Here is a 24,252-nt window from a genome sequence, read left to right on the forward strand (position 1 = left end):
TTCTTAATATTTTTTTTTGCCAGGTTTTTTTGGCGGTGTGGGGGAAGATTTATTTTATGCTCAATTACATGCATATGTACATGTCTCTGTGAGTACAGTGACATGCGAGCCAGAAGGTATCGAATTCCCTGGAGCTGGAGTCAGGGACAGTTGAGAGTCACCTGCCATGGATGCTGGTCCTTTGCCAAGGACAGTAAATGCTCCTAACCACTGAGCCACCTCTCCAGCCCTGACGTGTTTGTCTTGTTCACCAGATTGTGAGGTTCCTGACAGCAGGAATTATTTTTAAATCTTAACTTTTTTTTTTTATATAGTGTTTGTGCAGAGTGTATAATATCAAACCAATGAACATTTACTGACCAGGAAAGAACAGCTTGACGTGGATACATCTTGTACTTTCCTACCTCTTCCCCCATCCTTTGCTTCTACTGTTGAACCATCAGTTCCATGTTGCCTGTGGTTCTTTCTGCTTCCTGAAAGAAAACCAGCCGGACGATGAGAGCTAAAGGCGCACGGTTGCTGGCGTTTGATTCTGCGCAGGCCTCCTCTTCTTTATATCGAAACTTAAACTTTCCTTCTCACGACCCCTTTACCTGAGAAATTTTTACACGAGCCTGGGTATATAGGTGTACAAATCAAGCATTCACTGGAAATAGATCAGTTTTACTTTATATGTATTTTTTTAGCATTTATTAAGATTAAAGCAAATTTACATACTAATGAAATGGATATGCTTGTTGGTTTGACATAAAGAATGATGTTTGGGCCGGATATTTGACCCTACAGAGTCTGGAGCATTTTCAATAGTTTTCAGAGTTGATTGATATTTTCACTTTATACTCACCAACTCTGAAAGTATTGCTTTGCATACAGAGTACATAGCAAAAAATGGCAAATGTTTGCTTAGAGTCATTCAGAAATCAATGGAAATTCTGTTCTTGTTTCAAGCCAAAATTCTTTGGTTTTTTTTTTTTTTTTTTTTTTTTGGTTTGTTTGAAAGTTTTTGGTTTTGTTTTTTTTTTTTTTTGTTTGTTTGTTTATTTTTTGAGACAGAGTTTCTCTGTATAGCCTGGGCTATCCCGGAACTCACTCTTTAGACCAGGCTGGCCTCAAACTCAGAAATCCACCTGCCTCTGCCTCCCAAGTGCTGGGATTAAAGGCATGCACCACCACTGAATGTTTTTGTTATGACTTTTATTTACACAAATAGTAGATGAGCTGGTTTTTCCAGATTCTGCCACCTCACCAGAGCGCTCTTAGGTGAGGCAGATAGGCAGAGGGAGGTATGGGCCCATCCCTTGGGTGTGTCTCTGAGTGGAGAAATGAGGCTTATGTCTGTGTACTTGTCATGAATGGAGATCAGAAGTCATTGGATGGTGTTTGTGGAATCTGGCAGCAATGATGGAAATCATACACAAGCAGTGGCAGGAGAGCACCCCAGGATCCCCCTTTTGTGACAGTGACTCCCAAGAAGGGATTAGGATACCTGTGCTGTAGCCATCTAACTGGGAGCGCCTGAACCTTGGAGAAGGTAGTACTAGGAGCGGCCATTCAACATGTGGCCAGCAGAGGGCGCTAAGACATTTACTCATTGAAGGACTAATAAAGACAGGAAGCTAGAAATGGTAGTCATTTTGTCATAGTATATATCTTTGTTACTGATTATAAAGCTTTGAGTGATGCAACTCTGGACCTCTTAGGTGAATATACTGCCCTTTTGTGCCTACCTGCATAGCTTGTTTTGAGACAGGGTTTTGTATAGCCCAGAAGGGCCTTAAATTTATCATCTGCCTGCTTCAGCCTCCTAAATACTGGGATTACAAGATCACAGGTGGCCATTTTCTCTCTCTCTCTCTCTCTCTCTCTCTCTCTCTCTCTCTCTCTCTCTCTCTCTCTCTCTCTCTCTCTCTCTCAGTTTCTATTCAGTGTATTTTAGTAGAAGGTCAACTGTGTGATAATCTTTTTTTCCCCCTGTGTGATAATCTTGAAGACTAGCTAGTAGCTTGAGAGGTTTTGCGAATCTGTTTCACCGCATTTCCTATTTTCCGAAGCCATAAATCTTCACCTTACACGTGCAGGGAGTTTGTGGTCAGTACATTGTCCCAGAGTCTGTTCTCAAAAGGCTGTCTGGCTTAAGTCCTGCAATTTATTTATTTATTTATTTAAAAAATTATTATTATTATTATTTTTTTTTAAATCTTAGTCAGTATATAGTATGTGTGGACTGAAATGGTCGTGGAAGGACATAATTGTTGTGCTGCCTCCACTGAGTTGGCTGATGAGCGAGAGGTGAGAAGTTTACTGAATGTAAGCAGTGTCAAGAATGGCTACCTACAGTCTCAGTGGTGTTCAGTGCAGAGGAGAGACTCCCTGTCCCGTCTTTGCTAGATTTACTAAGGCAGGAACCACCTCTGCCTTAGTACTGAAAATCTTTCCTGATAGTTGCCCAGTTAAAAATTCATGATCAGGTCTGGGAGATTGCTTAGTGGGTGGAGAGTCGGCCACCCAAGCACAAGGACCTGAGTTCAGATTCCTGGCCCTGGCGTACAAGCCTGGTGTGGAGACATGTGTCTGTAACTGCAGTGCTGGAGGAGGTCAGAGATAGGTGCATCCTGGAGAGTTGCTGGTAAATCTGTTTAGCTAAATGGCAGCTCTAGGTTCATGAGAGACCCTGTCTCAGAAAAAAACGTAAGGTGGAGGGTGGTAGAGAAAGATACCTGATGTTCGCCCCTGGTCCCCACGCATGGCCTCCTTCCATGCCTGGGTGCACACATCCATATATGTACTGGCACATGTATGCACTGTACACACCAAAAAAAAAAAAAAAATCCACGAAGACTGTGATTGCATAGCCTTCTTGCTCCCCAGTCTCCTGTTTTAGGTCGTGCTGTTCTCAATTTAGTGTCCCATGGTTCCTGGAAGACCTGAGATTTCATTTAATAATGGTGTCTACGTCTTGCTTCGTTTAGGTTCTCAGCATCATTAGTTAAAGCCATCTAGCTTGGTCAAAGTTAGATCATAGCCCCTGACTCCCAGTTACCCATGTTATAAAGTTGATATCCTTGGTGATGTGTTTATTGCCCCTCATCCTCCTTGTCCTCATCGTCCATCATCATCATCATCATTGCCATCCTCCTCCTCCTCCCCCTCCTCCCCCTCCTCCCCCTCCTCCTCCCCCTCTTCCTCCTCCCCCTCCTCCCCCTCCTCCCCCTCCTCCTCCTCCCCCTCCTCCCCCTCCTCCTCCTCCCCCTCCTCCTCCTCCTCCCCCTCCTCCTCCTCCCCCTCCTCCTCCCCCTCCTCTTCTTGTGCTTCTTGTTCTTCTTCTTGTTCTTTTTCTCCTCCTCCTTCCCCTCCTCCTTCCCCCCTCCTCTGTAGGTAATAAATAACTGGGGAACCCAGGGTTCCTCCTGCCATGATGTGGGTAGTTGGCTGGGAACGCCCTGGGTTTCTCCAGCTGGAAGTTAGGCCTGGCTGCTCACTAACTAAAGGCCTCTCCATGGCTCCTCATGGCGCAGCCCCAACACAGGAGGAAGTCCTTGGGTTTCTAAAACTGGTTTATTGGCATGACGGATGGTGGATGGATCTGGATGCACACTCCATAAACCCAGGGCAGACCTTAGTTAAATAGGGAGGGGAAGAGGGGGCGGGGCTGGGGAAGAATGCTTAATTGACTCCACCCTCTGGCCTTCAGGTAACTTATTAGTATGTAAATCTCTCTAGGGCCTGAGGCCTGTTTATTGCCCTCCACCTGTGTACATGACTGAAGGGTGAAGGTTGAATGGAGATTAGACCTCCTGTTAGGCGACACTCCTCCTTCTTTTTTCTTTGGTCCAAATTTAGCTTTTGGGTTTCACGTTAAACTTAACGCTAACTGATGTTTGGTATCAGTCATGGTGGCCAGTCATCACCTCAGATCACCTAAGGTTCTTCTGCAACATCACATATTGCCTTTTCACTTCAACACACCATCCCTGTTCTTGAAATCCCACCTATTCAGTTGCTACTTCTACGGTGCCTCTGGCATTCTTACATACAGTCATACAGTGTCATACAGTGACTTTTACAGTGCCCCTACTGGGCAGCGGGATGAGCTAGTTTTCCTGCAGGCATAGCATCTTGCCTGTGCTTCACATCACTGCAGTACTCAGCCCCATCCTGCCCTCACTGCCCTGTCCTCTCAGGAGTAAAGTATCTGTTCCCACCATATCTGTCACAGCCAGTGCTTGATCTAGTGCTTCACGTACACTAGTGGCTCAGTAAGTATTGTTCAACTCGTAATCCTGTATGTGTTCCCTCAGGTCTTGGTTGGCATGGTCACTTTTATTCTTTCAAGGTAATCTAAAGAAAGCTGGACAGAGCACTCTGTTGGATCTTTTTTTTTTTTTTTTTTTTTTTTTTTTTTTTTTTTTTTTTTAATAGGAACATTGTAGACGCTAACTTAAGGCTGGAAACTTAGCTTTTTAAAATTATCCCAAACTAGAACACATGCCCAGTCTGCCACGTGAGGCTGCTTAGCTTGACCTGTCAGGCGATGGAGTCAGGAAGCAGTGGAGGGTGTTCAGGAATTGTAAAGTGTCTTGTCAGGAAGGAAGATATTTGTTGATTATAAATTATAACATCTTAGACCACTTATATTTAGATTTGCTTTAACACTTAATCCCAGTTAGGTAGCAGTATGTTTTATGTTTCTCCTAGTTAGGGTCTATAAAATATCTCTGTCACAGGACACTTAACTCCTCCACAACTGGGGAAGAGTTGGGAAGGAGATGTTTTCCTCCAACGAGACCCAACCTGAGATGTTGCAGTCTCTTGAAAAGTTCATATTAATTCTGCCCATTTTTTTTCTTGAATGCATCTTCATAGGATAGAATACCAGTCTGAAGAGATGTTTTAGACAGAAGACTAATGCAGCCATAACTGATACTTGCTGGTGTTCTACTGAGAGAATTCTTACTTTGGCACCTGTACAAGGCTTTTGAAAAGCCAGAAGACTTTATCATTCAGAGGTTTTTTTTTTTTTTTATAATTTTTTCTTCTCTGTGCACGTTATGATTTTAGAAGTTGAAACTATATTGTGTAGATCAGCAACTCCCAATGTTTTGGAAGTTATACTATTTTTTTTTTGAGTGCCTGATGCATCCTTCATGGTCCCCTCCCTTCCATGTAGTTTATGACTCTATGGAATTTTAAAATCTTGCTTCCACACTAGCGCTTATTCTGAGAATTCTTAAAGACAGCAAGAAATGCTTCCATGTTACAACATCAAGGATTGGTAACCACAGGCTGTCTCTGTACCTCTTGGTAGCTTTCAACACAGATAGGGCTGCTTTTCATCAGAATGGAGAATGCCAGAAGTCTGGAGTCTTGTGCTGCCATTCGTCAGTCTTGGCTTCTTAGGGTGTGTCTGACACACTTTGTGGACTGCTGAGCCATGTTTAACAAATGTTCTCTTAGGAAACTTGATGCCACACAGTTATGTTCTGGTTTTGCCTGTTATTTCTCCAAAAGTATGGTGCAAGATGGAGAAGTATTACTTTCTTCTCCTTGCCAGTCCCTGAGTTGAATGGCTTGGGAGGTGAGACCCCTTCTAGGGACGAGCTACCATTAACATCTCATCCTCAGCACATAGCAGTTGTCAATTCCCAATCTCTTCCCATCTGCTCCATTCTTTATTATGACAGTCTGGCCCTAACTCCACAATCTTTGCTATCACACATTGATCCAAGAGTGTAAAACTGTTTGGCTTTACATGTAGAGATCTACTGTTTGCCCACATAACATTAACAGGTCTCATTCCCACCAGTGGGGATTCATTAAGTGTTGCTTACACCATGACAGGGCTCGCTGGGGAGATCACCCTGGGCACTGTCTCTGTTTGAGGAGTGAGTGTGCCCGGGAGGCCTGCAAGTGTCACACAACACCCTCATTTCCATTTGTTTGGCTAAGATGAGTCACATGGTCTGGGCCATCTGCGAAGGAAGCTAGGAGTTCTTGACTAGCTGTGTGTCCAGGAATAAGATAACATTGTATCAGTTTGTTAAGGTTTTCATGGCCAAGTACAACTGATTGGGTAACTTGAACAACAGAAATATTATCTGCTCACAGTTTGGGGTGGATCTAGAAGTTTGTGATCAAGTTGTTGGCAGGATTGTTTTCTCCTTGGTTGAAGACTTGAGACTTTTCTCCTTGGTTGAAGATGGCTACCTTTCTCAGGCCTCTGTTCTCTCTCCTCTGTGTGTGTGCATTCCTGGTGTCACATTTGATATCTAATTTCTTCTTCTTTAAGGATACCAGTAAAGTTAGGCTCAGGGCCTAGGTTAATTCAGCCACATCTCTAACAACCCCCATCTCCAAATTCAGTCAGTGTCATAGGAATCGGCATACAAGTGTTAAAGTCTATGCTAGTGCGATCCCCAACAAAGGCATCAGTTCCTGGGGGACAGGAAGGAGGTGAGGAGGAAGAGCGGTGAGGGAATCCAGACCAAGCATGCTATCTCTCCACAGACGTCCTCGGGGGACCTATTTCTCCAAGAAGCCCACCCAGCTCCTGTTTTCTCTCAGATTCCAAAAATGTCATCATAGTTTGAATCTACCAAGGGATTAATCTATCTGTTAGGTCAGTAGCCTCGAGACCTTGTCATTTCCCCAAATCCCATTAGCAATTAAACCCCAAATATGCAAGGCTGTGGGGGATAGTTCATACTCATATTTGCATGCCACAACTGTGAAATTTTTTTTTTTTTGCTATAATGGATCTTTCCTCCTTCTCTTCTTCATTCTCTTCCCTTCTTCCTCTTTCTCCTCTTCTTTCTGACCTTCCTCCTGTTCCTCTTCTTCATCCTCTTCTTCCTCCTCCTCCTCTTCTGACAGGGTTTCTTATAATGCAGGCTGGTCTTGATTGCCCTTGCTCTGTGATGATTCGGTTGAATTCCTGATCGTCCAGCTTCATCTCCCAAGTGCTAGGATTACAGGCCTAGGCCCCCACGCCCAGTTCATAATGACATTTCTTAATATGTAAAACACTGATGTTTGTACTGTTTTCTTGACAGTTTTAGTTTTACATTTAGGTAACACACAGTATTGCATTACATTTAAGACTGTCCTTGGTAGTGCTTGTTGGTGACGAATCTGTCTTGGTTTTAGGTAAACAGATTCTGTATGTCGTGCATCTGTGAGTATGGCGTTAACTTTATCATGCTGGGTTAAGGCAGAACGCTTTTCTTGAGCCTCTAATTTGATGCTTTACAGGCCAGGAAGTTAGGAATTTTCCCATGATTACTTGTCATTGAGTAATTCCAGCAAATAATTCTCTGTGCTTTTTGGAATCATTATAAAAACTTGTGGTTAATCCATTTCATGTTGCTGTCTTTTTGTTCTTAATAGTTTTTGTGGCTTCTTCTTAATTTCTTTTCCCTCCCCTCTCTTCTCCCCCTTTTCTCCCCTCCCCTCTCCTCTTCTCTTCTCCTGTCCTCTCACCTTCTGTTCCGTCCCCTCCTCTCCCCTCCTCTTCCTTCTTTCCTTCTCTGTCTTTTCCTCTCCCTCTCCACTTTCCCTCCCTCCCTCTCCCCTCCTTGATCAAATTTGCCTGTGCAGACTGGATTCTTTTTCCAATATGATAGACCCAAGAGAATTTATTGATTTCAGATGATCAAGTTTGCCTTGATTTATTCAGAGAGGTACATTACAAAATCTTCCAGTAAACAGTTAGTCTTTGCTATTTAGTTTAACTAAAATGATATTTTGAATTTAGTGTTGTAGGGAAACCAAGGATATATCCTTTTGCCATATGTCAGTAAGTTATTGAAATTCTTTTCAGGATTTAGTAACTTTTTTTTTTTTTACTTGCTTTTGATTTGAATGCTTTCAAACTACATCCAGTGTAGATTTATTGAGGAAGTCATGCTTATGAAAGGATTCTATATGTTCATTAACATCTCAAAATAAATTTTGGATGAGCCTAGTAGCTCATGTCTGCAACTCCAGCACTTGGGAAACAGAGGCAGGAAGATCAGCAGTTCAGTGCCATCTTTGCCTGCGTAGCAAGTTTGAGTCCAGCCTGTGAGTCTGACTCAAGCACAGTTTATCCAAGTCACATCCGTATGTGCTTACATCAAAAACCATTTGTTTATAGAACGAACAGCCACATTTACGGTGCACCACAGAGATTCAGAGAGGCCTTGCACTAACCAGAAACAATCCTATCTATCCCACACAGCAGCTAATTGAACAGAAAATGGCATATTTTGTTTCCGATGGTTTATTTGTTATTTGGACACTAGAGTTTGAGGTCCTCATACATGGTAGGCAAATGCTCTACAACTTAGCAACAGCCCTCCCCAGATGAGATTTTTTTTTTTAGCATCCTGCTGCTCTTCTCAGAGAAAGGAGCCCCTAACCTTTAAGTCCTCATCTTAGCTCTCAAGCCATGACAATTTTAAAATTCTTTAGAATTCGTTTCTCATGTATTATATCTCCTTCCTCCACTCAACCCAGTTTCCCTTCTTCTTCTGTCTCTCTCAGATCCACCCCTTCAGTTTCCCTTCAGAAAAAAAACAAGCCTCCCAGGGAACATGGCATAAGATACAATAAGACTAGGTATAAACCCTCATCAAGGCTGGGCGAGGCAACCCAGTAAGAAGAAAAGGTTCCAAGAGCAGGCAAAAGAGTCAGAGATAGCCCCATTCCTGGTGTTAGGAGTCCCACAAGAACACCAAGCCACACAGCTATAATGCACATGCGGAGGACCTAGCTCAGACCCATACAGGGTACTCAACTGTCGATTCAGTTTCTGTGAGTCCCTGTGATTCTGCCTAGTTGATGCTGTGGGCTGTGTTCTCATGGTGTCCTTGACCCCTCTGGTTCCTACAGTCCTTTTTCCCCTCTTCCTCAGGATTCCTCTGGCCCTGCCTAGTGTTTGGCTATGGGTCTCTGCATCTACTCCCAACAAATACTTGATGATGCCTCTCTGGACGGTTGGTTGGGCTAGGCACTGATCTATGAGGATAGCAGAATATCATTAGGAACCGTTTCACTGACTTTTAAAAATACTTATTTTTATCAATTGTAAAAGGGAGTCTTAATTTAAAATTTAAAGTAGTTTAAAATCAAGAAGAGCTATGAATGGGTATTTCCTTTTAGATTTGGCCTATATGTGGTGGTCAGGCACTAAGTGGTCTTTGGCTGAACCAGTGGATGAATGAGCATCTGAATGATTGACTGTGAGCACTGATGTCTTACCATTGTCTTGGCAGAAGAATGAAAATAAGTCCCAATGGGGGAGGAACTGAGTAACCTTACTACAGGAACTCAATGTCCATGAACCAGAAAGGCCAAAAAACATTTCACAAAGATTGTGTCAAATCTTTCACTCAGTGCAGATCTCGCCAAGAAAATGATTTTTTTCCTTGTTCATTTAAAAAAAATTTATTTATTTAATTTTAAATGGGTGGTGCCTTGAAAATATAACAGTTCTAGCCTGTTTGTAAATTCTATCTTTTTTTTTAGATAAATGGTGAAATTAATAATGAGAAAACCTAAGTGTACCTCAAAAAGCAAAAAACCCACAAACCCTCCTCCAAACCTCCTACCCGTGCGTTTGTGAGCATCTCTGCCTTCTGTGTTTATGTCTTAGAAAACATCAAATTCTTATTTTGTTTTATCGTTCTGTTTGAGAGATTTTGCAGTGGAGGCTGGACTTTGTTGTTACACAGTGCGAGAAGTCTGTATAGAATTTCCCGTTCTCCATCTTTGTCTCTGTCCTCTTATGTGTTGTCCGAAGCACAGCTCTGTCTGTTTGAGTGTAGTGGGGAGAGTAGGTAATCCGCACGGAGCTTTTTCCGTTGGAAGTAAATAGGTCAGTCCATTTTTTCCCCAAGTTATTTTAATTTTTCTGGTAATAAATATCAAACCATGTTCTCAAAGCAAGAGTTGGCTGTGATTCAGGAATACTTTACTTTTATTTTCTAAACAAAAATTATCTGTGGAGCTGGAGAGACGACACAAGCAAGTGTAAAGACTAGAGTTCTGATCTCCTGTACTCATGCAAAGAGAACGCCAGGTAGCATGTGCATCTATAACTCCAGTGCTGCTGGGGAGGAGGCAGGGGGATTCCCAGGGCTTGCTGGGCAGGCAGCCTAGCCAATCGGTAAGCTCCAGGTTCAGTGAGTGACATTATCTAAAATAACAAGAAGAACAACAATAATAACAGTAGCAACAATTTGGAGAGTGATACAGGAAAACATTAAACATTGACCTCTGACTTCTACAAGCAAGCTCGTACAACAGCCCACCTCCATGAGTACACAGGCACATACACATGCATAGGACACACACACACACACACACACACACACAAATAAAAAAAGTTAGGTGATTTTTGCTAGTGATGAAATAAAGCATGACAGAAAATAAAACTAATCTTCAACTTCTCAGTTTAGCTAGACACACTGGTCACAGTTTGTTCCTCTCCCTTCAGCCTTTGTTCAGTACGGTTTTACTGTGCTGGGATCAAGATGTTTGTGCATTTTCCCGCCACTCAGTACTGCGCAAGTGTTTGATGCAACCTAATGATCAGAGCTCTGTCAGATTGTCTTAATGGCCCTGTAGAGTTTTCTTCTCAAATCCATATTTTTAACTCTTTACTCAAAGTTGAAATTTCAGTTTACTTCTGCTTTTTGTCAGCTTAAAACCAAGACTGTATGAACATTTTCTGCTGAGTTTCTATATCTGCATTTTCATTTACTTCTCCAAAGTAATATGGGTTTTAAAAGTAAAACTGATGGGGTGAAGGGAATTTTGCTACTTATTTTTGCCAATTTACACACACCCAACAAATTGTTTTCTTTTCTTTTTCTTTTCTTTTTTTTTTTTTGGTTTTTCGAGACAGGGTTTCTCTGTGTAGCCTTGGCTGTCCTGGAACTCACTCTGTAGACCAGGCTGGCCTCGAACTCAGAAATCCACCTGCCTCTGCCTCCCAAGTGCTGGGATTAAAGGCGTGCGCCACCACTGCCTGGCAACAAACTGCTTTCTTGGAAGATTTTGCTGTTCATAATCTCCTTGCGATTGTTTAGTTGTTTCATTTCAATATGGAGTATACTAATTATTTATGAGCATATGTAAACTGTACATTTTATATGCACATATATTTCAGCCATATTTACCTCCTTATTACCCACTCTTAGCCCTCTATCATCTGCTTATTCCCTATCTCTATTCTTGTATTGCTTTTGACTCTTAGTTTGAGAAACTAAAAAATGTCTCACTTTTTATACTTATATTTTTCTCATTCTCCTAGGGTAAACATTTTCTCCTCTTCTTCCTTTTCCTCTTCCTCCTCTTCCTTTTCTTCCTCCTCCTCTTCCTCTTCTTCTCCTCTTCTTCTTTCTCCTCTTTCTTCTGTTACTGGTCTTTGAATTAATCATATGTTTATATTGTCAGTTGTTTATTAAGATCTTTTAAGGGCTAGAGTGATGGCTCAGTGACTGCTCTGCCAGAGGTCCTGAGTTCAATTCCCAGTAACTCACATTCCATGGTGACTCACAACCATCTGTAACGGGATCCGATGCCCTCTTCTGGTGTGTCTGAAGAGAGAGGCAGTGTACTCACATACATAAAATAAATAAATACATCTTAAGAAAAATAAAAAATGAAAGGGAAATGTCTCCCATAAACTCGGGGGTTTGAACACAATGACAGTGTACTCACATACATACAAGATAAGATAAGACCTTTTAAAAATGAATCAGAACCATTTTCTTAATTTTTTAAAAATTATTACTTACTTGAGTGTGTGTTTGTGTCTATGCAGGAGGGGGTCATTGGACCCCTCTGAGCTGGAGTTACAGGCAGCTCTGAGCTGCCTGGAGAGGGTGCTCAGAATCAAACTCAGGGCCTCTGCAAGAGGAGTATGTGCTCTGGGAGTATTGCGCCATCTCTCTAGCCCTCTCTTAAGATCTTAATAGTTCGTTTTTTTTAATTTAATTTTTGTGAACTAAATTTTTTTTTCATTTATTTTCTTTCTGTTTTCTCCAAAGATTTACTTATTTGAGACACAATCTTACTGTGTATGCATTGCTGACCTACAACTCTCTATTTGGACCAGTCTGGCCTTTAAAAAAAATTTGTGTGTATGTGTGTATGTGTGTATGTGTGTATCTCTTTGAGTATGTGTATGTTTGTGTGTGTCCATGTGTCTTTGTGTGTATGTGTTTGTCTGTGTCTCTGTGATTGTGTCTTTCTGTGTGTGTATGTATATGTGTCTCTCTGTGTGTGGCCACATGTGTGTGTGTGTGTGTGTGTGTATGTGTGTGTGTGTGTGTTATGTACAGGCATCCAGATGTTCATAGAGGTCAAAAGAGGGAGTTGGCTCCCTGTTGTTGGAATTATTTAAGTTGGCTGGTGTTTCTTTTGTAATTTTCCTTATTGTTTTTAGTTTAGGAAATTCCTTTCTAACGTCCATAGACCAGAGAGGGGTTTGGAAGGGCTCTGCTCCCCTTCTCTCTCTGTGTCAGTTCTCTTACGATTTATTTGTTTATTTATTTATTTATTTATTTATTTATTTATTTGAGACAGGGTTTCTCTGTGTAACCTCAGCTGTGGCTGTCCTGGAACTCACTCTGTAGACCAGGCTGGCCTCGAACTCAGAAATCTGCCTGCCTCTGCCTCCCAAGTGCCGGGATTAAAGGCGTGCGCCACCACTGACCGGCGATTTATTTATTATGATCTACCTGGATCTTAGTAAAAATACGATGTTCAGTTTGAATAGAAAACATCCCCCGAAACCTAACAAACCGTTTACGGCCCCTTCCTTCCTTCCTTTGTTTTTCAATACTGTGTTGATCGTGCAGTTACATTTTTATCATATTAGGCCGTTATACTAAGATCTGATGTTGAAATCGCCTTCCCATCCTTTTTCCCCCTTGACCTATTCTTTTGAGGATTTGCTCATTTGGAACTTTCTTTTCTATCCTGCTTCTCTTTTGGCTGTATCTTTCCCCCTTCTGTTTTCAATCTTTATTTTTGATGTTTCCAGAATTTAAAAAAAGCCCCTTGAATCCAAACCCCTAATCCCCATGTGAGTACTAGCAGCCGGCTGCCCTGTTCTTCCCTCCACTGTCTTCTCTGGAACCCTAACTGAGATGTCTTCATTGTTAAATTAGGACATTTGGGAGATAAGCAAGAACACAGAGAGGAAAATAATTAGTCTCATCACTTAAATATACTCTGATATTGGCAAATGCTATATGATGGAATACATTTATTACAAGTTATATAGTATATGGGATATTTTGTGTATGCACATATAAAGTAGGTATGTGTATTTTAAACATGTATATCCTATTATATACTCTAAAATTGCATTTTAATTTTTTTTAAGTGTATGTGTGTTTAGGGGTAGGGAGTGTTTGGGTGCCAGCGGAGTCAAGTGGATGGAGGTCAGGGGACAACCTGTGGGAGTCCCAGGGATCAAACTCAGCTCACCAGATTTGGAGGCCGATGCTCTTACCCACTGAGCCACCTCACCAGCTCTGCTTCGTGCTTTTGGCTTGCGGTTATTTCTCATCTTTTTGTTTGTTTGCTTGTTTAATGCTGGAGGCTGAAACCTTGGCCCCAGGCACACTAAATAAACAATTGGGAGACTTCTTTATCTAAATTTCTAGCCCATATTTCATGTTTTTAAAATATTCTTTGTGGTTTATCTATAACTTGTTGTAGTTTTTGAGGAGAGGAGGCTGTGATTTGAGAGGGACTCTCATGTAGCTTAGGCTGATCTTGAATTCACTCTGTAGCTAGTGTTAGTCTTGAACTTCTGACTGTGCTATCCCTGCTGTATGAGTATTATATTACAGGCATGTGTCCCTGTACCTGGCAAGGTTTTCAAATGGTTCTGATGATACACTATGGTCCTTACCCTAAGTTAGGGTCTGAAATAATATGATATTGTCTTAAAAATGATTGAATTTCAGAACAATAATAAAAACCAAACCATCTAAAGTATATCAAGGCACCAATATGCATAGGTGCTCTTAAAGGCTATGCCAGCTGCTGCCATATTTAATATATAAAAGCTGAATAAATAAAATTAGAGAGGATAGATTGTACCCTTCATGTTTTCTAAGGAGCCTGGAGTCTTAGACTCCTTGTGTCTTGTACAGTTGGTAGCTTTCAAGTTCTTTGAAGATAAAAAAAAGAGTCTAGCATCACCGTGGCAGAACAAATGAGTTAGATGCCAAATAAAAATTGGGCATCAACAGCCACAATTGCTGTTTAGTCAGAAGCCAGAGAGGGTCATCCTGCATCTGAAATGATAGTTTTTAGGCCTATAGGCCCAAGTCTAGAGACTGTGACTAGGACAGGAGTAAACACTGTACAGGAAGGTGGCCGATTTAAGCCGCAGCTCTGGGCAGAAGGATGGGGTTGTGATGACAGTACACATCTGGAAAGTACAGGCAAGTGCTTTAGGTCTGCCTTCCCGTGGACGTGGACGCAGCCACCAGAGTCACAATTACCAGCCTCTGGGGAGCTGAGACATATGGGCTTTCTTATGGAAAAGGTCCTGAATATTCATATGGTTTGCCTCCTCCAGTTCTCAAGGCTCAGAGAAATATTCCAGGTGCCTTTGTTTACTACTTGGGGAAAGAAGGGGAGAGGAATACTACCAAGGAGTTAGGAAAATCACTGTAGCTAACCAGAACTTTGAGACTTGGGGAGAAATGCCTCTTGACTCTTGTTCGTTTATGGAGACTCAGAAAGGAGAGCCACAGAAAGGAGAGCCACAGAAAGGAGAGCCATGTCACTTAAGGAGTCCTCTGGTAGCCAGTCCAGTGTTGCTGAAATGAGTGGCCCAGAGGGGAAGCAGTGAGTGGCAGTGTTAGAAAGGACCATTCCCCCAGGGGAAAATGTCTTCAGGAATAAGGATTTGGACTCATTTTGGACTTCTTGTTTAAAGTTTATTCCAAAAAAGACTGAGGTAACCCCAAAGCATCCACATACAGCTTCGTAATTGTTTTCCTATATACTACAATTAAATATTATTTTTCCTTTTAGAATGTATCTTGGTTAAGTGTTTTCATAATGAGATAATTTTAATACAAATATAGTATTTAATTGATGTCAGTGTATAAGACTGCATTTTTTAAAATTAAAAACATCTAAACATAAAATTTTAAAAGAGGGGTAGAAATGTTGGTGCCCTGTTTATGTTCTACAAATCTTGCAAGTCTATTTCTCTTCTGATTCTGGTATTTGTTGATATATATGTATATGTATATATTTCATATTCTGTGATTCTCAGCCTTCCTAATCCTGTAACCCTTCAATACAGTTCCTTATGTTATGGTGACCCCCCGCCCCCAGCCATACAATTATTTTTGTTGCTGCCTTATAACTGAAATTTGGCTACTGTTATGAATCATAATGTAATCATATCTAGCATGTAAACTATCTGATATGTGACCCCTGTGACAGGGTTTGTTTAACTTCCAAAGGGATCATGACCCAAAGGGGAGAAATGCTGCTATATAGGAACTAGTGAGCACAAGTGTGCTAAAAAGGAATTCCTAAAACACATTGTGAAACTAAACTGTGAAATGTCGCATGAGCAGAATATGCCCCATGAGAACAGGGAACGTTGCTGTTTATCTACTTCTGCACTCCCAGTACCAGGTATAGATAGAGTTGTCTTCATAGGCAGAGGATCAATAGTTGGGAATAAAACTACAGGCATCCTTTCCATCCCTTTGGAACTATACAGTGCCACAGCATTTATTTCATGGCAATTTCTGGTCTCTTCTTGTCGCTATCCTGTGTTGCATTAAGGTGGGTAATGAGTTGGAAAATCTGGTGACATTTGCTAACAGGAATGGAAATATTCTATTTCATAATTCATAAATTAGTCCTGAATGTACTCTTGACATGTGTGACCTTTGCGAATTGTTCAGCTTGGGTGAGCATAGTTTCCATAATGGCTTATTTTACGTATTCCTTTTGAACAAGGAAAATCTCTCGGTAAATGATCCAAGATGTAAGCCAGCTGGGAAGAGCATGGCCGAGATCTCTCGGGCCAAGCATGTGGTGAGGGAGGGCTGCTTGCCAGCTGAGTGGTGTCCTCTCTGCAGCCCACACATACAACTTTCCCCAGAGAGAAGGGCCAGCCTCACTTGTGCCCTAGTCTTCGGAGTATCTCATAAAGAATTGAATTCTCACATAATCAAACCTTGACTGCCCAGACAGCACTGTAGCCATCCCTAGAGAGTACTGTTGCCATTAGAAAAATATTCTAATTTGTACTGTTTTTTTTTTTTTTTTTTTTTGTTTTTTTTTTTTTTTTTTGATTTGATCAGGTAAGAAAGCTCCTGTTTTATTTAGTAAAGAAATGATCGAGTCCATGAAGGAAGGCTCGGTTGTTGTGGATTTAGCTGCTGAGGCCGGTGGAAACTTTGAAACGACTAAGCCGGGAGAACTTTATGTTCATAAGGTATAGCAAGAAAGCATCTCTTGCCTCTGCATTCTGATATTTAGTGGTTGGTGAGGTTTAAAAAATGTTTTTTACTAGTCCCTTGAGAATTCAATGCACACATAATACTGTATTGGACCATTTGACTCTACAGTCCTTCCTCCAGTGCTTCCTGGGTCCTATTCCCATCCCCTGATTGAAGGTCTCCCTGCTCCTTTAAAATGTCTTTTTTTTAAGTGCTGGGAATCACACTCAGGGCCTCACGAATGCAGGCAAGTATTCTTCCACAGAGTGGAAGTCCTCAGTAAGGGCTGTCTGTATATTCCCTTAAGTATTTGGAAAAATTGAAGTCTGAAAGTTTAAAAATAAAAACCATGAAAAAGATTTTAAAAAATGGGAATAATTAAAGGTCATTTAAAAAGGTGTGTTGGCCGGGCGGTGGTGGCGCACGCCTTTAATCCCAGCACTTGGGAGGCAAAAGCAAGCGGATTTCTGAGTTCGAGGCCAGCGTGGTCTACAGAGTGAGTTCCAGGACAGCCAGGGCTACACAGAGAAACCCTGTCTCGAAAAACAAAAAAAAAAAAAAAAAAAAAAAAAAAAAAAAAAAGAAAATTCTAAAAAGGTGTGTTTATGTTTGTAAGTATATATGCATATATATCTATATCTACAAAGATAGGTACTTTCTAAATGGAGCCTCAACTGTGCATGAGAACTGTTTTAGAGAGAATAGAAGTGTCACCTTTGTAACAATATGCCTTTCCTTTCAGGGAATTACTCACATTGGCTACACAGACCTTCCCAGCCGAATGGCCACTCAGGCCAGCACTCTCTATTCCAACAACATCACCAAACTCCTGAAGGCCATCAGCCCCGACAAGGACAATTTCCACTTTGAAGTGAAGGATGACTTTGACTTTGGTACCATGAGTCACGTCATTCGAGGGACGGTGGTGATGAAGGTAGATGTCCCCTTCTTCCTGTGTTCTTACTGTAACCTGGACTTAGGACTTGTGTCCTTGAAGAATTCCATTGTGGAATAGTGAGGTGTTTGAACAAAGCATTGGCAGGTCGATGGAAATTGTGTAAAAACAGAGAATGATTTAAGGGAAGCATTTCAAAGACTCAAGTATGTATGAGTCATTAGAAACACATCACTTTTGAAAACCAGGGGCAGAAGAAATTTAATAAAGTAAAAATCAATTGTTCTTCCCATGTACTTACTTTTCAGGATTTGAGCAGTATTCTTTTTTTTTTTTTGGTTTTTTGAGGCAGGGTTTCTCTGTGTAACCTTGGCTGTCCTAGAACTCACTCTATAGACCAGGCTGGCCTCGAACTCAGAAATCCGCTTGCTTTTGCCTCCCAAGTGCTGGGATTAAAGGCGTGCACCACCACTGCCCGATGAGCAGTATTATTCTATATTTGCTCCAGACATATAAAAATTACATGCGTGCCAACACAAACATTATTCACTTATATACCCATTTTGTAAATTATATGAATTTGTACACATTAAAGTTATATTGACAGGTTTTCAGCATGCACTCTCTTCTGTAAGTCATTTTGAAATGCAATTTGACATTAAAAAATATTATCCCTTAATATTGGTTAGGATGGCAATGTGATTTTCCCAGCTCCCCCACCAAAAAATATTCCTGAAGAAGCCCCAGTCAAACAGAAGACCGTGGCTGAGCTGGAAGCGGAGAAAGCAGGCACCGTCTCCATGTACACGAAGACACTGACGACAGCATCTGTGTACTCAGCAGGTGGGGATCACAGTTATTAAGACTTTGCACTGGTTGAACTTTGTATGTAGTATGTTAATTAGCACAATAAATAATTGGAATACTGTTACTACTCTTTGGATTCTATTGTATTGGACCTAATAGGTCTGACTTTACCACATTACCTGTTCCTCCTCTGTGGACTTGGAGACCACAATGATTACCCAAAATAACTCGGGCACTGTGTTAAGTACTGGAGTGAAGCATGGAATGACACATAGAGTATTGATACATCTTATAGGAAACGTCTTCTGTATAGTCACCAATATTACCTATATCAAAGCTATTGAGTAACAGTGAGTGTCAGGGTGTGCTGCTGTCAAATGTAGGTAAATCTAAGGTCTTTTTGTGCTTTATAAACCATTAGCTGTGGCTATTATATAATTGGATAAGACTTAGGAACCAAATGCTCGTTTGAATTATAAACAGTATGAGGTAAAGGATAGCCTTGCATTTTAGACTAACATTCTAAGTTACCTACTAAAAAGGTTTAATATTTCAATTTTAATTTCTTTCTTTGTAACTGACTGTAAGTTTTTTAAGATTCATCTTTGGGAAATCACTGAAGAATTACCATAAAAGAGCGAGACATCTTTGTTCTGGCCACGTATTGCCAAAATGCGGGTTTTTGATTGGAAATTGCTTTCTTCCTCATAGAAGGAATTACACATGCTTAGATCTGCTTAGCGTCAAAGCAAAAACAAAACAAAAGCAAACTATAACGAATTAAGGGAGCAGCAGCAGGCACACAGGATTCTTGTAGGCTCAGCATTCCCTGAATTCCCATGTGAGCCCAGATGTTTTAAAGCCATATGTGTAACTCTCCTTGACCAAAGAGCGAGGCTCAGCAGGAGTAGACAGGGTAGTGTCCCTACTTGCACTCCCTTGTTTAAAAAAAAAAAAAAAGGAATTGAATGATTGCATTGTTCATGGGTGTTTCCTAGGCATGGACTGTCTCCATTTCTCTTTGAGATGCAGAAGAAAAGGGGGCGGGGCGTATAGGATGATTTATTTTTCTAGGTTTCTGTCATACTTATTGAGGTGAGGGATTTCTGGTAGATAATTAAAGAGTTGCTAAGAAAACCTTCCAACATGTTATAATCTCTGTGACTTTGCCCAACACGGAGCACTGTATATTTTGCCGAGTTAGTACTTTCTGATCATAAGATCAGAGCAGAGGCTGGCAGTTAACGAGCACCAGGCATTCTGCTCCATGCTTCGTACACCTTAGTTCATTTATGCCTTAGGAAAGCTCAGTAGTGGGGGAATACTATTATATTCTTTTTTAAAAGATCAAGACACAGAGGGTCAATAATGTTATGGATGAGACACTGAAGAACAGAGAGCTACATAGCTTGTCTACAAACAGGTCACTAGCAAGCAGCAGAACGAGGCCTTAAGTGACTCAATCTGACTTAACAAAGTCTGGCTAACCATAGCTCTATATAACAGAGCGTCTTCTCATTAACTGGAAAGCCAGAAAATTTATCTGGCTCTTCTCCAGAGGTTCAACAAGCCATGTGTTAGAACTTTTGAAATACTATGAGTAGGAAACTCTACTTGCTGGGCAGCAGGGCAGCACACCTTTAATCCCAGCACTGGGGAGGCAGGGACAGGTAGATGTCTAAGTTCAAGCCCAGCCTGGTCTACATAGTGAGTTCTAAGACAGCCAGTGCTGTCTTGAAAAACCAACACACAAACAAACAAGCAAGTAAACAAACAAACTAATGGCCACCTCAAAGTAAAATTAATGTTATTTCATGGCTGTTCATTCAGCTATGCCACTGATAAGGTATTAGGTACTGCCAAGAAACCAAGGCCTCTTCTTCAGGAAAGGGCCCTTCTGGCTCCCCGCAGACCAGTGTTTCTGTTTTTACTGACCAGTAGGTAACCCTTTCTTCTGCTGCAGAGCAGCCGTCCACATGTTTGTTATTAAGGAAGGCGATAATTAAAGATGTATGTTCGGAGCGGACTGTTTGTATTCTTCACATTCTTAATTTAATTTGTAGTTTCCCCCCCCCCCCGCTTTTCTTTGTAAAACTCTGTTTGCTGATTTGGTGTTGAGGCTGGAGCTGACTGCCCTGGCCAGCAGTCCAGTCCAGCTTCAGGAGCAATTGCAACATTTCTGTTCTGGGCTGGGTGGGTGGAAGCCATATGTTTTGGGGAGGTGCTGGAGTGAATGAAGTTCTTCCTGGTCTTTGAAAAACCTCTCTCAGCCACAACTGAGAGTGACATGAAATTGGCCTCATAAAAGTCCTGTCTTGTAAAGGTTATATCCCGCCTGAGTAGAAGGCACTCTGTAGCTCTTCTGTAGGCCTGTAATTCTGGAATAAAAATGCTTGTATAAACACATGTGATCCTGCCAGTAAACGGTAAAAACAGAGCCGAGGACAAAGTTAGGCATGGGGAAATGCGCATATTGTTAAGAAGGCGACTCATAAATCTTTGCATTTTGCTTCGGGGGAGTGGTCAGAAAGGTAGATTTTTGTTTGTCATCTCCCTTGCATCTTAATGGTCAGGTGTCTTGAAGGTCTGCTCATCATTGGCAGGGGAACAGAATTTAAAACGCTATTCTGTAGTGTGCGTATTTGCATGAGCAAGTATTTCTAATTTTCCTGAGGTCATTGCAGGCCATCTTAAGTCTCTCTCTCTCTCTCCCTCTAGGTCTCACTGGGATGCTAGGTTTGGGCATCGTGGCCCCTAATCTAGCCTTTTCTCAGATGGTGACCACTTTTGGCCTGGCCGGCATTATTGGTTACCACACTGTCTGGGGTGTGACGCCTGCTCTCCACTCACCATTGATGTCTGTGACCAATGCCATCTCAGGTTTGTCCTTCGCTTCTTCCTTTCCACTTCTCAGGCCGTATTGGCCTTGTCAGCTCTCGGAGGAGCTAGATAATGAACTTTATAAAGTTCACTGTCAAAGCATGAACCCTGGTGTCTACAGCAACCACTGTAGTGACCTGGGGACCCCCAGCGGTGAGTGGGCTTATCAAGGAGGATGCCGTAGAATGTGTCGGTCCTTCCTGCATCCCCATTTCCAACAGTGTGGCTCCATTAGTATTTCTTTCAATTATCATGTACTTTAAGGAAAGGACTCCACTGGTGAAATGTAAAACCAGAGAGCGTTTCACAGAATCAGTTACGACAACTTTAGGATCTCTCCTTAGAATCAACTCAACATTGAGTCTAGCAAGGCTAGAGTAGGCTGCATGTGGCTTTGGTTGACTATGATGACCAGCTTGTCAAGGAATGGTACCAGACATCTTTGGTGAGAGCTCACATCGCAGTACATGTAACTGCATGGAGCTGTCCTCTTTGACATCCAGCGATGGCTTAGATGTGAGGGAACGAGCCCCATCTAAGTAGCCAACATGATCAAGGGCATGATTATCTCTTGGAATGTCCTAGGCATAGCACCTAGGATTTCTGCAGGGAGCACGTCCAGTTTCAAAATGTGCTACATACAGGAAAGCTCAAATTGGCGGCAGCCTGATCAGTATCTATCGACCATGATTAGTTCCTTCTGGTTTGGTTTCAGGGTATCTTTCACAGTCACTTTCCTTATAAGCCGTGCTCTAGTGACTTTGCTGACTCGTCACTCTGAGAACACAGCTAGAAAGCTGAAGGTCAGATCCTTCTCCCAAAGGAAGCAAGGTGTGTTCACCTTTCCCCTCGATAGTACTTCTAGTAAGAAAGATGCACAAGCACATCGTCCATGGTTTTGATCAGGAAGATTGCTCTTCCCATTTTAACGAAGTTGTAAGAAGGCTGCCTTGTCTTTGGATATTGGATCCTGGTGTGACAAACATTTTGTTTTCATGTTGGATTTGGAGAGGTTACTGTACTTTTTTTTTTTTTTTTTTTTTTATAATCATGGTGATGTTTTCTTTCTAGGTTTGACTGCGGTTGGTGGGCTGGCATTGATGGGAGGGCATTTTTATCCCACCACAACTTCCCAGAGTCTTGCTGCTCTTGCTACATTCATATCGTCAGTCAACATTGCAGGTAGGAAGAAGAGGAGGAGGAGGAGGAGGGAGAGGAGGAAGAGGAGGGGGAGAGGAAGAAGAGGGGAGGAAGGGGAGGAAGAGGAGGAGGGAAAGGAGGAAAAGGAGGGAGGAGGAAGAAGAGGGGGAGGAAGAGGAAGAGGAAGAGGAGGAAGAGGAGGAGGAGGAGGAGGAGGGAAGAACTCAGACTGCTGTTTTTGTCATAGACATAGGAAGCAAATATCAAGTTGTATAAAGTAGACTTTCTGAGTTTAAGAATGTAACTGTCCCTTTAAAAATGACTTTTCTCAGACCACAAATGTTCCTTTTGAAGGAAAGTCAACTATCTTGCCTATCTGTAATGGCTAGAAACTGTATTAATAAAGAAACAATCCCTCCATACCCCCAGCTACATAGTGATGTCCTGCTAGAAGCTAACTGGGAAGTAGTGGAATGCATAGTTTCGGATAATGTTGACTTTCGCTGTCACTGTGCCATCTGTAAATGGGTGCAGCTGCAGATAAGACTGTAGTCTACTGCCTTATCACGACTGTTGTGTGTTCCCCAAAACTGAAAGGCTAGCACATCACTCACTCATGACACTCATCTGATGCTATTTTATAACTAAAAATTTCTTAGTGGATCCAAGGGACCTGGTGACTGTTGACACAGTATGTGTTCTTTATCATGTGTTACAGAGTTTGATAAACAGAGTAACCTATCAGAGAAAAATGCTGACCTTTGACCCTTTGTATTTTCAAGCCTTTAAATGGCTATTTGCTTTTAGTCATGCAGAAACAGTTGGCCCTACATTCTGATAGCAAGTTTTCTTCCTAACTGGGGTTAGGGTTCCCCATACTTCATCCATCCTAAGGGAACTGGCTTTAATTATACAGTGGTTTTTGCTTTTGTGGGTCCAACTATTACTTGAAATAATACCACTTTGTAATACTTGGTGATAAAAATATACTTAAAATAAAGATATTGTAGCGTATTAAAAAAAAGCCATGCTGTCTGATGTGACACCTCTTGCCTGGTTGTGTTTCTCTTGCTTCGCTAAGGTGGTTTCCTGGTGACTCAGAGAATGTTGGACATGTTCAAGCGACCCACAGACCCTCCAGAATACAATTACCTATATCTGCTGCCTGGTGGCACCTTTGTGGGTGGATATTTAGCTGCTCTCTATGGTGGCTATAACATTGAAGAAGTAAGAGACCTTTGACAGTTTTCATTTCTACTAGTGTGTCTTTATCCCTTTTAGAATTAATGTTGCTAGCAGAATTCAAAGTATCGAGAAAATACGACTCCATCAGCAAATACACTGGTGACCTGGAAACAACCTGTTCGAAACAGACCATCCAGGTGTCCTAAGGTTGAGGAGCTGATGTAGGCTTATGTGTTAGTTTTTAAGGTTTTCGCATGCAAAAAGACCATTAGTACCTTCCTTGTGTGCCTGGGTGGATTGTTGTAAGGACACAGTAGAGTAACCAGTTATCAATTTGAAAATGTTTGCACTTCCCTTCTCTACAAATGTATCACAACCACTGCTTGTTAACAAAAGACATTATGCAATACACTTATGACAATATAGAATTTAACATTTTTATGTTGTAGGGCAGTGGTTCTCAAGCTTCCTAATGCTGTGACCCTCTAATACTGTTCCTTATTTTGTGGTGACACCCCCCCAACCATAAAGTTATTTTCATTGCCACTTCATAACTGTCATTTTGCTACTATTATGCACTATAATGTAAATATCTCTGTTTTCTGATGGTCTTAGGTGACCCCAGTGGGTCATTTGAACCCCAAAAGGTCGCAGCCTATAGGTTGAGGACAACTGTTGTAGGGGTAGGGAGATAGGCCAGTTGGTAGAGACACTTGCTGTACAAACATGAGGTCATACATTTGATTCACAAAACCTGTGTAGAAAACACTGGACATGGTACTGTAGTCCTACCACTGGGGAGGCAGAGACAAGCAGATCCCTGGGTTTGATGGCCGGGAGGAATAGCTAACATGGTCATCTCCTGGA

The 24,252-nt window shown here is 41.7% G+C and overlaps 1 protein-coding gene across 4 annotated transcripts in view; it reads left to right on the plus strand.

Moving 5' to 3' along the window:
- Nnt (nicotinamide nucleotide transhydrogenase) overlaps positions 1 to 24,252 on the plus strand; it is a 90,057-nt gene that overhangs the window by 26,386 nt on the left and 39,419 nt on the right. For all 4 annotated transcript variants that reach the window (XM_076916191.1, XM_034523386.2, XM_034523384.2 and 1 more), the window contains exons 8-13: positions 16,341 to 16,474; positions 17,221 to 17,412; positions 18,063 to 18,216; positions 20,899 to 21,060; positions 22,132 to 22,242; positions 23,282 to 23,427. In XM_076916191.1, coding sequence (XP_076772306.1) covers positions 16,341 to 16,474; positions 17,221 to 17,412; positions 18,063 to 18,216; positions 20,899 to 21,060; positions 22,132 to 22,242; positions 23,282 to 23,427 — 899 coding nt within the window. The remainder of the gene's footprint in view (positions 1 to 16,340; positions 16,475 to 17,220; positions 17,413 to 18,062; positions 18,217 to 20,898; positions 21,061 to 22,131; positions 22,243 to 23,281; positions 23,428 to 24,252) is intronic.

The sequence above is a fragment of the Arvicanthis niloticus genome, chromosome 19, assembly GCF_011762505.2.
Source record: "Arvicanthis niloticus isolate mArvNil1 chromosome 19, mArvNil1.pat.X, whole genome shotgun sequence".
Lineage (NCBI taxonomy): Eukaryota > Metazoa > Chordata > Mammalia > Rodentia > Muridae > Arvicanthis > Arvicanthis niloticus.